At 41.8% G+C, this 13,792-nt stretch overlaps 1 protein-coding gene across 1 annotated transcript; it reads left to right on the top strand.

The window, feature by feature from the left end:
- Positions 1–382: 382 nt before the first annotated feature.
- Positions 383–13,382, top strand: mettl1 (methyltransferase 1, tRNA methylguanosine). Its single transcript, XM_080000829.1, has 6 exons — positions 383–516; positions 3,284–3,411; positions 3,496–3,680; positions 11,651–11,764; positions 12,747–12,848; positions 13,212–13,382. The coding sequence occupies exons 1-6, from the start codon at positions 437–439 to the stop codon at positions 13,326–13,328; spliced, it is 726 nt and encodes a 241-aa protein (XP_079856955.1). The 5' UTR covers positions 383–436; the 3' UTR covers positions 13,329–13,382.
- The last annotated feature ends 410 nt before the right edge of the window (positions 13,383–13,792 follow it).

Raw genomic sequence — 13,792 nt, 5'->3', positions numbered from 1 at the left:
AAAATGAAAAGGCCAGGCCGATATTTTACCCTCATTATGTTCACACTATTTCAGTGTAAAAATATCTCAGTTTCATAAACTATACAAAATAAACTTTTTATCGTTTTACAAAATTGCAATAAAGTGGTTACCAACAAGAACAGCAAACTCCTGAAACACTTTACATATGCCAGAAAACAACATAAATCAACAAAGTGACGCTTGTGTTGAAGTCACCACAGTAAATTAAAAAAAAACAAAAAACAAAAAACCTGGCAACCCGCGAGCCTCGCGGTCGGAATCGTGACGTAAAAATCCTGCGACGTGAGCTAAGCAGCGTGGTTACGTTGAACAGACACCGGCGCGGGAGGTTTGCTGGTTGTTGTGTTCACTTCCCATTTGTTTCGGTGTTTCAACTAATTTAAGACTTTAAGAATTTAAGACTTCATTGTCCAAGATGAGTTCGTCCATGCCGCAGAAACGCTATTATAGACAGCGAGCCCATTCAAACCCAATGGCGGACCACACGTTTGAGTAGTGAGTAACTTGTGTGTGTGTGTGTGTGTGTGTGTGTGTGTGTGTGTGTGTGTGTGTGTGTGTGTGTGTGTGTGTGTGTGTGTGTGTGTGTGTGTGTGTGTGTGTGTGTGTGTGTGTGTGTGTGTATGTTACACAATAATAAAACAAATATTATTAAAAATAGACAGGAAACAGACAGCAGGTGTACAATAATCCACTTCACCAAAAACAATTGCACCCTTCAGTAACGCAGTTTGTAGATTGACTTCAAACTCGTCCAAGGAGACAAGTTAATTTAGGTTTTCTCATGACCAGGTGGTAAATGTATGAAGGCTGGTAGTCAGTGACAGGAGACTATGCAGATATAAGGGGAATTTACCCAATATGGCTTTATGAAGTGTTTGTTTACAGATGGTTAATGATAGGCTTTGGCGGCTGTGCAAAGTTTGGAATTTGGCAATTTGAATTGTTGACGTTTTTCATGCACATAGAACGTAATGTAATGTGGCAAATGCGGTCTCCTCATTACAGAAGTGATGGATTTATTATATACAAGTAAAGTATTTACACAAAAACATCCAGTTTTTACTCAATTTAGCCCCATAGCAATGGGGAGACATGCATCCCCGCGAGAGCTGAATGATTAAAATGATCGAACAAAATGAAAATACAAAATCGAATGAACTAATTGCGATTTCCTTTTTTTTTTTTTCCAGGACCAATATTGCGATTTAGTATCTACCATTTAGTATTGTACTGGTACCCATCTTCAAGAATAAGGGAGATGTACAGAGCTGTAGTAACTACAGGGGAATAAAGTTGATCAGCATGAAGCTATGGGAAAGGGTAGTGGAGGCTAGGTTAAGAGGAGAGTTGGGGATCAGCGAGCAGCAGTATTGTTTCATGCCAGGAAAGAGTACTACAGATGCAAGGTTTGCTTTAAGAATGCTGATGGGAAAAGTATAGGGAAGGCCAGAGGGAGTTGCACTGCGTCTTTGTGGATTTAGAGAAAGCCTATGTTAGGGTGCCGAGAGAGGAAGTGTGGTATTGCATGAGGAAGTCGGGGGTGGCAGAGAAGTACGTAAGAGTGGTACATGATATGTATGAGGGCAGTCAGACAGTAGTAAGGTGTGCAGTAGGCGTGACGAAGGCATTCAAAGTGGAGGTGGGTTTGCATCAAGGATCAGCTCTGAGCCCTTTCTTGTTTGTAATGGTGATGGACAGGTTAACAGATGAAGTCAGGCAGGAGTCTCCGTGGACTATGATGTTCGCGGATGACATTGTGATCTGTAGCGAGAGTAGGGAGCAGGTTGAGGAGAGCCTGGAGAAGTGGAGGCAGCATTAGAAAGAAGAGGAATGAAAGTCAGCAGGAGTAAGACACAATACATGTGCCTGAATGGGAGGGAGGGCGGTGAAAAGCTGAGAATGCAAGGAGTGGAGGTGGAGAAGGCGGATGAGTTCAAGCACTTGGGGTCGACCATCCAAAGCGGCGGAGAGTGTGGGAGAGAGGTGAAGAAGAGAGTACAGGCAGGGTGGAGTGGATGGAGAAGAGTGTCCGGAGTGATCTGTGACAGAAGGGTCTGTGACAGCAAGAGTGAAGGGGAAGGTGTACAGGACGGTAGTGAGACCAGCCATGTTGTACGGTTTAGAGGCGGTGCCACTGACAAAAAGGCAGGTGGCTGAACTGGAGGTGGCAGCGTTGAGGACGTTGAGATTTTCATGGGGAGTGACAAGGATGGAGAGGATTAAGAATGAGTACATTAGAGCGACAGCTCAGGTTGGTGGAAAAGGGAGAGGCGGACTTGTTTCATTCCATAAGAAGACGTAAAATAAAAACAGACTGTGACCGTTGTGGTGTGCCGATCGCGGGCACCCCGTTTCTGATGTGCATGCACAGTGCACCCCTGTCTGGAGGAGAAATAAAAAACCTCCCCTCCAATTCTCTAATACTGTTTTCACACTAAAACTCTCTAAAAATAGGCAATTGACACCTTTCCCATTGCCAGAAGAAATGCCATTTTCTTTTCTGGTGCGTCACATTCGACGTCACAAACAAAGGGTCGTGTCATGGTTCCAGTGTGATTGGGAATAAAACAACAGAGGAGACGGCAACTTAAACAAACAACAACATAAAACTGTAACTTGTAATAAGAAAAAAGTATTTTGAGCCATTCAGAAGAATCGTTCAAGAATGACCCAACACTACAGTAGAAGCAGCCTGGGGCACCGGCAGCACGAAGTATCCGTGCTGCAGGCGGAACTGCTACAATGGCAAAACCCTCATAGGCTACAGTTCGCAAACATTTCAGTTTGCCACAAGGGAAACTAACGAGTTCACAAGTATCACAAGTTCGGAAAAAAAAAAGATCCAAGTGACGATTGTCCTGTGTCTAAATTATGATAGGTTCATTAGGTGTGTTATTTGTGTAATAGCCTTCGTAATTCTTATTAAACTACTCCTCCTTTAAATGGTGTGTGCTGTGACTCTCTTCCCGTCTTGCTGAACCTGGGTCTGAATCATGGGCATTGTTTACTCTGAATGAATAGCGATGAATTATAAAAATATTTTGTTATTCTGGCAGGGGATATTTAATCAATTTATGTTCTGTTCGCTGATATCACTCTCATCTTTGTGCAACCGTCTTGTGTTTTAGTAGCTTACAAGTGCCACCTGAAAGAAACCTCTATACGAATGACTTCCATTCGTTACAGCCATTTCTTATATCACAGTAATAAAAGCTGGGAGGCCGTGCCACCGTTCACAATTTCTTTCTCATGTTCCCCTCAGTCCGGTCTGTCCAAAAGACATGGATTGGTCTGAACTTTATCCAGATTTCTTCACTGGTGACCAGTTGGATAAAGGGACGGCTCAAGTGGAGTTTGCAGACATTGGTTGTGGCTATGGGGGCCTTTTGGGTAAGTATAGCAACAATTCCAATTTGTGGTGTGCTGAAATAACCAAATTAATTGTATTTATTGACTCATTCCATCTTCTCTTAGTGGAGTTATCTCCACTTTTCCCAGACAAGCTGATCTTGGGGCTGGAAATCCGTGTGAAGGTGTCGGACTACGTACAGGACCGCATTCGCTCACTGCGCTCCTCACAAGCAGGAAGTTACCAGAACATCGCCTGCCTCCGCAGTAACGCCATGAAATACTTGCCCAACTTCTTTGCTAAAGGACAGGTTGGTTTGCTTTACAACAGACTGGATTCCGTTGATAAAAGTAGATTAATGTCTTATGAACTTATTGTTATAATTGTTCTTATTGTTATAAACTACTCTATTATCACTTCACTTGCCTTCAGGCAATTATTAAATATTGATAGCAGCTCAATCAAAATTTAGAGGCATTATTTAGAAATGTATTCTAAATAATTTCAAACACACTGGCTTTTTAGGAGAGCAACAGTCTTCAGTTTTTTGTAACAATACCGTTACATACATTGACTTAAAGGGAACCTATTATGCTCCTTTTCAACAAGTTAATAGCAATATCGAACCTCCCCAAAACATATTTTTGAAATGTTTTACTGAAAATACCACTCAGATTATGCATTTGAGCTATTCTAACACGCCTCTGTACCATCCTGTTCCAAAACGGGCTGTTTCAGACCAGATCGTGTGACAAAAACTTACACTTCCCTCGTCTACAGTTGGTATTAATTCCTCTTTCGTTCAAAATATTTGTGCTGGTTTCTGCAACCAAAAACAGAGCACTTCCCTTGCTCGGCTCTTAGCTTTGATGCTATCAGGTCCGGTGGTCTTCCAGCAGTGGGTGGAGTTACTCAGATGGGGGGCGGTTGTAATTCTACTGAAGCACTTAATGACGTAGCTAATGATTCAAGATTCAAGAGGTTTATTCGTCACATGCATATACATACTTTCATACATATATGCAGTGAAATGTCAATGCAACGCACCCGGTAATTACACACAATATGTCCTAGACATAAACACAGTAGCTCCCTACGAATTTCGACTTGACCAACTAACTGATTCCTAAAACGTAATGCAGTAAGTCGAATACTATAGAATAAAATAAAAATATATAGAATAGAATAAAATAAGAACTCAAGGGTAATGCAGGGTGGGGGTACAGAATGGATAAAGGGAATAGGCTTATGTATATGGGATAGACTTATGTATATGGGATAGGCTATTTATGTATATAAGGCGGCGCGACTGGTGTTCAACCAGCCAAAGAGGGCACGTGTCACTCCGCTGCTCATCGAGCTCCACTGGTTACCTGTAGCCGCTCGCATCAAGTTCAAGTCTCTTATGCTGGCCTACAGAGTGATTGCTGGGAATGCTCCCGCCTACTTAAATGCTCTTGTAAGAGCACATGTTGCCCCCCGGATGCTGCGCTCGTCAAATGAGCGTCGCCTGGCTCTGCCGGCCATACAGCCACGGCAATCCAGGCTCTTCTCATTTGTAGTTCCACGTTGGTGGAACGAGCTGCCAAAAATGACCAGAGCAGGGACCTCCCTCTCTGTCTTTAAGAAGCACTTGAAGAGCCAGCTCTTCAGTGAGTACCTCCTCTCCTAACCTACAATTACTTAGCACTACTTAGCAGTATTTATTGTTACACTAATGTCTCTGTCGCAATGTAGCTTGAATGTTATTCTCCCTTGTAAGTCGCTTTGGATAAAAGCGTCTGCTAAATGACTAAATTTAAATATACAGATATGTGCATTAACGTGGCATGTGAATAAAGTGAGGTAGTGTTTGTGAGATATACAGCACAGTATACAACAGTACGGCGCAGAAATACAGTAACATCGAACAACCCAGAACAGTGAAACAGTATGTGGTACAGTATGCTACATACAGTACAGAAGGTAGTGAAGCCTATGTGTGTGTCTCAGTGAGGACCCCTGGTGAGGTCATCATTGACAGTTCTTATGGCTTGTGGGAAAAAACTCAGTCTCTCTGTTCTCGCTGTGTGACTGCGGAGGCGCTTGCCTGACCGCAGCAGCTGGAACAGTCCGTTGTTGGGGTGGTGAGGATCCTTCATGATCCTGCGGGCTCTGCTACTACACCTCCTGGTGTATAAGTCCTGCAGGGAGTGGAGGGTAGGTCCAGTGGTACATTCAACTGAACGCACCACCCTCTGCAGGGCCCACCTGTCCTGAGCAGTACAGTTCCCAAACCAGGCAGTGATGTCAGGATGCTCTCCACTGCTCCACAGTAGAAGGACTTGAGGATCCTCACGAGACCCGGAATTTCCTCCGCTGCCTGAGGTGGTAAAGATGCTTCCTCGCCTTTCTCACCAGAGTGTCTGTTTGTAAAGTCCATGTTAAATCCTCTGTGATATGGACTCCCAGGTACTTGGAAGCTGCTCACCCTGTCGACAGAAGTCCCATTAATCACCAAGGGCGCGTGCGTCCTCGGTTGTGATCCACGCCTAAAGTCCACAATCAGCTCCTTAGTTTTGCTGACGTTCAGGTGGAGTCACCTCCTTGCGGTAGGCCGTCGGTGATCAGGCCCACGACAACATTGTCATCAGCAAACTTGATGATGCCGATGGAGCTGGACCTGGCCACACAGTCACGTGTGTACAAGGAGTACAGTAGGGGCTGAGGACGCAGCCCTGAGTGGATCCTGTGTTCATGGTGAGGGAACTGGACATGTGTTTCCCCACCCTAACCACCTGGGGCCGGCCTGAGAGGAAGTCGGGGATCCAGGCACACAGCGGAGTATTCAGTCCAAGCTCCTTCAGCTTGACAGCCAGTCTGGTGGGGACTATGGTGTCGAAAGCTGAACTATAATCGATGAACAGCAATCTCACATAGGGCCCCTTCCGGCCATCCAGGTGCGTGAGCGTGGTGTGCAGTACCTGGGAAACCGCGTCATCCATGGATCTGTTCTGCTGGTATGTAAACTGCAACGGGTCCAAGGTGACCTGAACATTTTTTATAATCGTTATAATACTTGTGATTTTAGACTGGCTCTGTATAGGAATGCTTGCCCAGAGCAGAATGAGATACATTTTGATAGGGGTGAGGTTTTTAAACTGTTCAGGGGAGTGAAAGAGAGTGAGTCCCGGTCCAGATAATATTGACGGTCGACTTCTTAAGAACTGTGCGGAACCGCTGACATATTTTCCTTCATCTTCACAAGGTCACTTCATCTCATTTTGGTTCCTTGTCTCTGGAAGGATTCAGTGAGTGTACCTGTGCCCAAAATCAAAGCACCAAAATCACTCAGTCATGATAGTCCTGTGTCACTTCACTTCTCTTGTTATGAAAAGCTTTGAAAAAGCTTTTTTTTTGGGTGCAACTCAGACAAAATTGGACCAACTGCAATTTGCTTACGGGGCAGGCAGGGGTGTTGAGGATGCCACAGGCACCGTACTTAATATGGTCCTGGATCACCTGGATGCTGCAAAGGATGTTGTGTGATTAGTTTTTATTGGCTTCACCTCACATTTTAGCAGATGGACTTACCAGCACTCTTAACATTGACCCTGGGTTACTTTGTTGGCTGATTGGCTTTTTAACTGACAGGTCTCAAAAGGTGAAAGTCAATGTCGTTTTAACTGATGCCCACCTATCTTCCACGGGTCCGCCCCTCCCCAGGGGTATCTCCTCTTACCGCTTTTATTTGTTTTGTATACAAATGAGGGTCTGTCATAACAAGGGCAGACATATCACCAAGTCCGTGGATAACTCCGTCATTGTGTCCCTGCTCAGTCATGATGAAACTAACCATGGTCCAGTGAGGGATGAATTTAGTGGCTGGTACAAAGGAAATGATAATCGACTTTATTAAGAAGCCCCCCCCCCCTCCCCCAGCCCCATATTTCCTGCTTTTATTTATGGCCAGGTTGTTGAAGTTGTTTTACAGTACAAGCATCTAGGGACAATATTTGATAAGTTAACCTTTGAACCAAATACTGATGTTGTAGGCCCATCCACGCATGTGCTTTTATCGGAAGCTCACAAGTCGACACCGCCTTTTATGAGAGCGTTTTGTTGAATCTGTTCTAACCTTCTCTTTTATTTGTGGGTTTGGTCACTTACCTTGAAAAACAGGAACAGGTTAGAAGGAATTGTTGGATTTTGCAATAAAATTGCGGCCACAAGTCTAAGTGACCTCTCCCGACTGTGCACGGCTGAGCCACAAAGAATGCCCAGTCAATCCTTGCTGACCCTCGTAACCCCTTCTTCAGGGAGTTCAGGGATATAAACGGCCAAAATATAGGACCAATAGATTTAAGAACTCATTTGTCCTTGCTGCCTTTTGAATAACATTATTTAATTCTATGTTTGTGAAAGAAATTGCCCCTCAGGGATATTACCTTGACCTTGGAATGTTAAATCTACACGGTTGAAAAGTTAAAATAAGAATATTGGGTGAGTAGAAGAATGAATGGAAGAATATGCTTGCTTTCATTCAAAGGGTGTGCTTTTCATTTGAATTTTCCATGTACGTACTGTCAAGTAGCAGGACAGTGGCCATTGGCAGGAAGGGGTGTTATTTTGGATTAACAATAGCCTCTAGGTGATTTAGGAAAAAAAATAATAATTCAAAGGTGCTGCATGAATATAAAAATGGCACAATAAACATGGAAGATTACTGTAAAAATGTTACTTGAAATGGCTGTAGCGTTGTTTGTGATGGGGGGGGGGGAATACATTAGATATCTATTAAAGCTATACAGTATAACTATTATGAATACTGTAAATGTTTAATGGTTACTTGACAACAGCTCATTCAAGTCACTCAGAGCATGAATAGTGGCATAGATATCCAAATATTTAAGTGCAATAATTTTAGTCTTTTACGACATAACTATTTTTTATTCACTTTCCATATTTATTTTTCAAAGCAAAAGCTGCATAAACAAGGGGCCTCCTACCAAGGGGGGCTCCTAAACAGCGGGGCCCCTACTGTAAGCAAGGGCTTGCTACCTCCCCCTTCCAAAAGCTGGAAAAGCCTTTGCAAAAAATCATTTAATTAGAGCAATTAGGGCTCCCCCAACTAAAAGGGTCTGGAAAGGAATCCCCATTTTAAATTACTTCTATGATATCGAGATTAAATGTATTTTTAGGCATTTACCAAAAATGGAGTGCAAAAAGGCATTTACTACTGTTTGAAATGGCGCGGACAGACCCTCCTTGAACCCTCGAGTGAACCAACGTGTAACTGTGGGTGGATTACTAAAACCGAATTAGGATCCTTGTGGTTCTGTATGTGATGTGAGATAGTACGACATGGACTTCAATGCTGCTGAGGGCACGGCTCCATCCATCAGATTTAAAAATTTGTTTTTAAAAGCGTTAGTAGCATTTATGTATGCTGGGAAAACCTCCCAGTTGAAAATAGTCAACACAGAACATTACAACACATTCGGCTTCATAAGCTCTGAACCCTCTGCTCTGGCCCTGAATGAACTGTGTCCATTGTGATACAGTGTTTTCCTCAATTGGAAACATGCAAGTCAGTGGATTTACATTTAGGAACAACGCAAAATCTGTGTGCTGCACTGGCAAGCTTCTTGATATCGTTTAATAAGCTTAGTGGAGGATAATAGGAGCAACGGAAAGGTGTTAAATTTGGAGGTCTTCTATAAGGATTGTACACAATGTTGTGTGTGTGTGTGTGTGTGTGTGTGTAAGTAGATTTAAATCTCTCCCCAGCAAAGCAGCTGTTTGTTCTCACTATAGAATCGACTTCTGAAACTGCCAGTTTCCTCGTTATTTTTACAATGTTTTAAAAATGTGTTTTGTTTTTTTGTTGGCCAAAGTGTTGCATGACTCTTTTACAATCCCCCCCATTTGAGAATCACGTAATGAACCCATTGAACAAAAATGAATGAAAGGCTGAAGTCTGTATAATATGTTTCAGTCTTCTATTTGCATTAAAATTTGGCTGAGGAGGGCAAGGTCCTTAAACGTCTCACTTGGTGAGCGAAATCTTTAAAGTATTAGTATAGGCCTAGTCACATGATTAGGCCTATAGCAATTAACTTTATTGTCTGGACTCTAATGGAGTCCACCATAATGGGTTCCGAAGTGCTCAAACCTCGGTCAAGCCAGTTAAAGCCAGCTTAAGGTGATTTAGAAGTTTTTGTCTAAAACTTTAATATACTTTCATTGTAAACATTTGCATATAAACTTCAATATAAGTGCATACTGCAAGTCAGTTTTACAGTTAGTTACCATTAGCTATGATGGGGGGGTTTTCTACTGTTGTACTGTTTACTTACATTGAGATAAAAAAAACAACTTTGTCTCAAAGGCATCGTTATGACTAAAATGAAGCATGTTGAAATGTTCCATGGACATAAATAAATAAATAAATACATACATACATAAATAAATGCTGTATATAACCACACTGGCTGTAGCACAATGGAGGCCATTAGTTATCAATAAAGGCCCTACTTTTCTAGCCAGCAGGCTTCCTTAAGCCCATGAAAAATACTCCCTTTATCAATAATTTCTAACCTACATTTTACAATAGGCACATACTTCATGGAGTATTTTGAAACTACAAACTTTACCTTAACCAAAAGGTTTGCCAAAGTTAAGTCACATGATGATTCACAGATCACTGATTTCACAAGTTCTTCATGAAGTGTTTTATTTATTTATTTATTTATTTATTTATTTTTTTTAAGTTAGACATGTTTTTCAGTATTCTCATTCACCTAAAGTAAAATTGGATTAGAAAATAAACATATATTTGAACTAAATAAAAATGTATACGTTGGCTCCTATTCCTTCTTATTTTAAGAGAACTCTTTAAGAATCATAAAGAGTCTGATAATTTTTTCAGATGAATATTAATTCTGAAAATATTAAATAATATATGCTATTCCTTCACTAAGAGTGCACGGAACCTTTTTTAAATTAACCTGCGTAAATCTCCACCAAAGACGCGTATCAAAAATATCGAGATCAATGGCATGGGAATAGAAACAATAACATATGTTCCCGGTTAACATTGAATTGATTTGCTATGATATTGTTGAGTGTGAGTAGTTTATCTTAAATAGAGACCTTGGTTTTAAGAATTCACAGGTCTGGGCCGATATATATCCCTTATCCAGGATTTTGGGCAACAATAGGGTTATTGTATGAGTCACATCCCATCAGGAGAAAGGAGAACCATGCAGGCATTTATCCGTTCCAATTAGCTATAGTAATCTTTGACTTGTTGAAACAGGCATTAGATCACACAGACTTACCGTATCAGGGTTAATTTGGGCACCCTGGATAAATCTTTACCTCAAATGCCCTGTGTATCCTGAAATGCAGACCATGAAATTGGGTTAAACAGCACGCTGTATGGACTGCTTTATTCAGGTCCTAAACAACTTGGTTTGTAAAAATGATTGATTTTCATAAAAGATATTTCCGATGTATGTACTGGAGAATCTCAAGTCCAGGCTCGTTGCTTAGAACACACACTCAAAAGTGTGCGTCTAAAGTTGAACCTGAAAGTCCTGAACCACTTGGCATCAGTTTTTTGGACATGAAGGGAGTTTTTGTTTATCCACAAAGTCATTTTTCCTAATTTGTTAGCCCTTTAATGGTGTTTCTGCAGAGCAGACTGTGATAAACCATTTTCAAGAAGGCAGATCTCTCGCAGGCAACTCTCTTGACATACACGAAGCAAGTGTCGAAACAGAACAGTGCCTATTTCCGGGATAAACATTTTTCCACTTCTTATGAATAACGAGGCATAAAACCAACCCCCCGGGGCCGCGGCAGTCCCCTGTGATTATCCCTGCTTTTTTCTGTCTTTACCCGACATTATTTATTTTGACAAAAGAAAAACGCTGCTGGGATGGGATGTAGTGCAGCAGCCAGACTAATATAAGGGGGTACCTTCCCCTTGTAATTGTCTACTTTGTCAAAGATCGAGACAGAGGGAACTTTATGGGAGTGAGGGGGGGGAATCAAGAAGGGGAAATTCCACATCTCCCATTCATCCAGATTACTAAACGGCAAGAAAAAAAAAAAAGTTTCACAGGCTAAACTACGATGCTGACTTCCATGCATTGTTTACCTACTGTACAAACCAGCCATTTCAATTTCATGCACGTAAATGAAGTCGCAGAAAGAAATGAAAATATGTTAAGCGTAGAGCCGTAAACATGATGCTTGTTGTTGTTTCTGTCTGTTTTTGTTCCTGTCCTGCAGCTGAGCAAGATGTTCTTTCTCTTTCCCGATCCTCACTTTAAGAAGACTAAGCATAAGTGGAGAATTATAAGTCCAACCCTGCTGGCAGAGTACGCCTATACGCTGAGACCTGGGGTGAGTAAGGCCGGAACCGAGGAGTTCTTACACCTCTTGCAGTGTGTTTCAGGTCGGCTCCTGCTAGTATGTCATGTAGATAATAGGGTTTGTGTGTAATTGAAATCTCCCTGAAGCTGTTTTTAAAAAGAATTTAATGCTGCCACCAGCAGCCGACGTGGCCCCGCAGGTGGTTCACGTCGGTACACACCATCCCCTCTCCTATCTGTTGGAGCTGTGCTGCAGTGGGCCACTTGGATTTTACGCCAGGTGGAAAGTAGTACAGATGAACATTATGGGGAACAATGGAAGGCTTGTGTGTGACCCCCCCCTCCCCCCCTTCTTCTTCTTCTTTTTTTTTTTTTTTTTTTTTATATTTGCGCTTGTAAGCTGACCCCTGGCACCACGCCAAAGCCGTGCTGGGAGTTATGGGAATGGCTGAGGGGGGTGGAGCGGTTGTCAAGAGAATTTAGTTTTACTGCAGTTTAGACTCTAGAATTAACCTGTCCAGTTAGCACACGCCCTGTCACACCATCATGGCCACCTCCATAGATTCCTAATCCTGGCCTCACTAAAAAAACACAATCACTGAGCCAACTTATACTCCCTTGGAGTTTTGTGCCATTGCTGAATTTTCCAAGAATCCGTATTCTAGTGATCTATCTGTGCACGCTCCAAAGTAAACTGCAACGACACAGGTGACTGACCTCCGTGCTGTCTGTCGGTTATTTTGGTCCATTTTTGCAACAAAAAAAAAATCCTGCTTGACCATTGAAGCCACTTAATATGGACTGGATTGTTTGGAAAATGTCAACATGTTCAGAGATTTGTAAAGGCAGCTCTTTTTATTTGCTATTTGTACATAATGACGCTGAAACTTGAAAATCATTTTTTCTGCCCCTCATAATGGGCATTTTTCTTTGCCATGAGAAATTCCAGTATGTTTCCTGCAGGTAAACTTTTTTCCCATTAAACAGGGTTTCTGTTTGTTTGGCTATTTCAGGGCTTGGTCTACACCAACACAGATGTGGAGGAAGTTCACCTATGGATCGTGAAGCATTTCACTGAGCATCCTTTATTTGCTCGTGTACCAGACGAGGAGCTGGTATGGAGTTCTCATGAATTTATGACTGCGTCTCAAATAATGTTTTTGTTGAGGTGGAGTTGGATTAAACGCATTTACATTTCGCCATTAGGTTGGAACAGCTTTAGATTATTTATTTTATCTCAATGATTTATTTTCATTTTGGTAATCATGCCATACTGGATGGCTACCATATCAAGTGTCATCATGCTAATAACAATAACTTTGGCTTAAATATAACTTATTTTAATGTGCATTCCGAATAAAGATCAGAATAATAACTTGAATTTTGAACAACTACATCCCATCAAATTGAAATTGAATTTACTTGTGTTGGATACGCCGTAACCAAGTTGTTCTTTCTTTCTTTCTTTCTGGTGTCAGGCTGTGGATGTCATCATAAGCAGACTTGGTACCTGCACAGAGGAAGGAAAAAAGGTGCAGAGGAACGGAGGGAAGAATTTTATTGCAGTTTTCCGTAGGATTGAGGATCCGAATTAACTAATGGTACACGGCAGTTAAATTAACTGGAATAACAGTCCACAACTGCCGCCATGTTCAATTACGTCTGAGTAATGGGAGGCTTTGTGTCTCCTGCAGTAGAGTCTCGAGCTGGCTCTGCAGACTGAGGGGGGGGGGGGGGGGGTCCATTGATGGAATGCCCACCTGGTAAAAGATCTGCTTTTCAGTCTATTTTTGTTTGCTGAAAATCTGCTTTTTCAACTCGACAAGAAGTAATTTTATAAATATGACGATTTGTGTTTTTACACTTAGTTGGGAAAACAGTTGTAATATATTTTCTGTATTCTTTACAGCCTTATTTTATATGTTTTTAAGTCCTCCTGTTTTTCAACCGGTAACTGAAGATCTGTTGGTTGTTCTTGGTTGGCTCTTAATTGGCATTTTCTCCAGATATTTGGTTGATTTTTACTTTGTAATGTGTTTTAAGGATTTATATTGGAATT

This window comes from Zeus faber, assembly GCF_960531495.2.
Source record: "Zeus faber genome assembly, chromosome: 5".
In the NCBI taxonomy this organism is placed as follows: Eukaryota; Metazoa; Chordata; class Actinopteri; order Zeiformes; family Zeidae; genus Zeus; species Zeus faber.
Note: the sequence above shows the minus strand (reverse complement) of the source record. Positions and strands in the feature narration are given on the sequence as shown.

What these genes read in the sequence shown, in the direction of transcription:
- mettl1 (XM_080000829.1), top strand. Translation starts at nt 437, where the DNA reads ATGAGTTCGTCCATGCCGCAGAAACGCTATTATAGACAGCGAGCCCAT. An exon ending in TGGCTATGGGGGCCTTTTGG is followed by an intron (nt 3,412 to 3,495) that starts GTAAGTATAGCA and finishes ATCTTCTCTTAG; the next exon opens with TGGAGTTATCTCCACTTTTC. An exon ending in ACTTCTTTGCTAAAGGACAG is followed by an intron (nt 3,681 to 11,650) that starts GTTGGTTTGCTT and finishes CCTGTCCTGCAG; the next exon opens with CTGAGCAAGATGTTCTTTCT.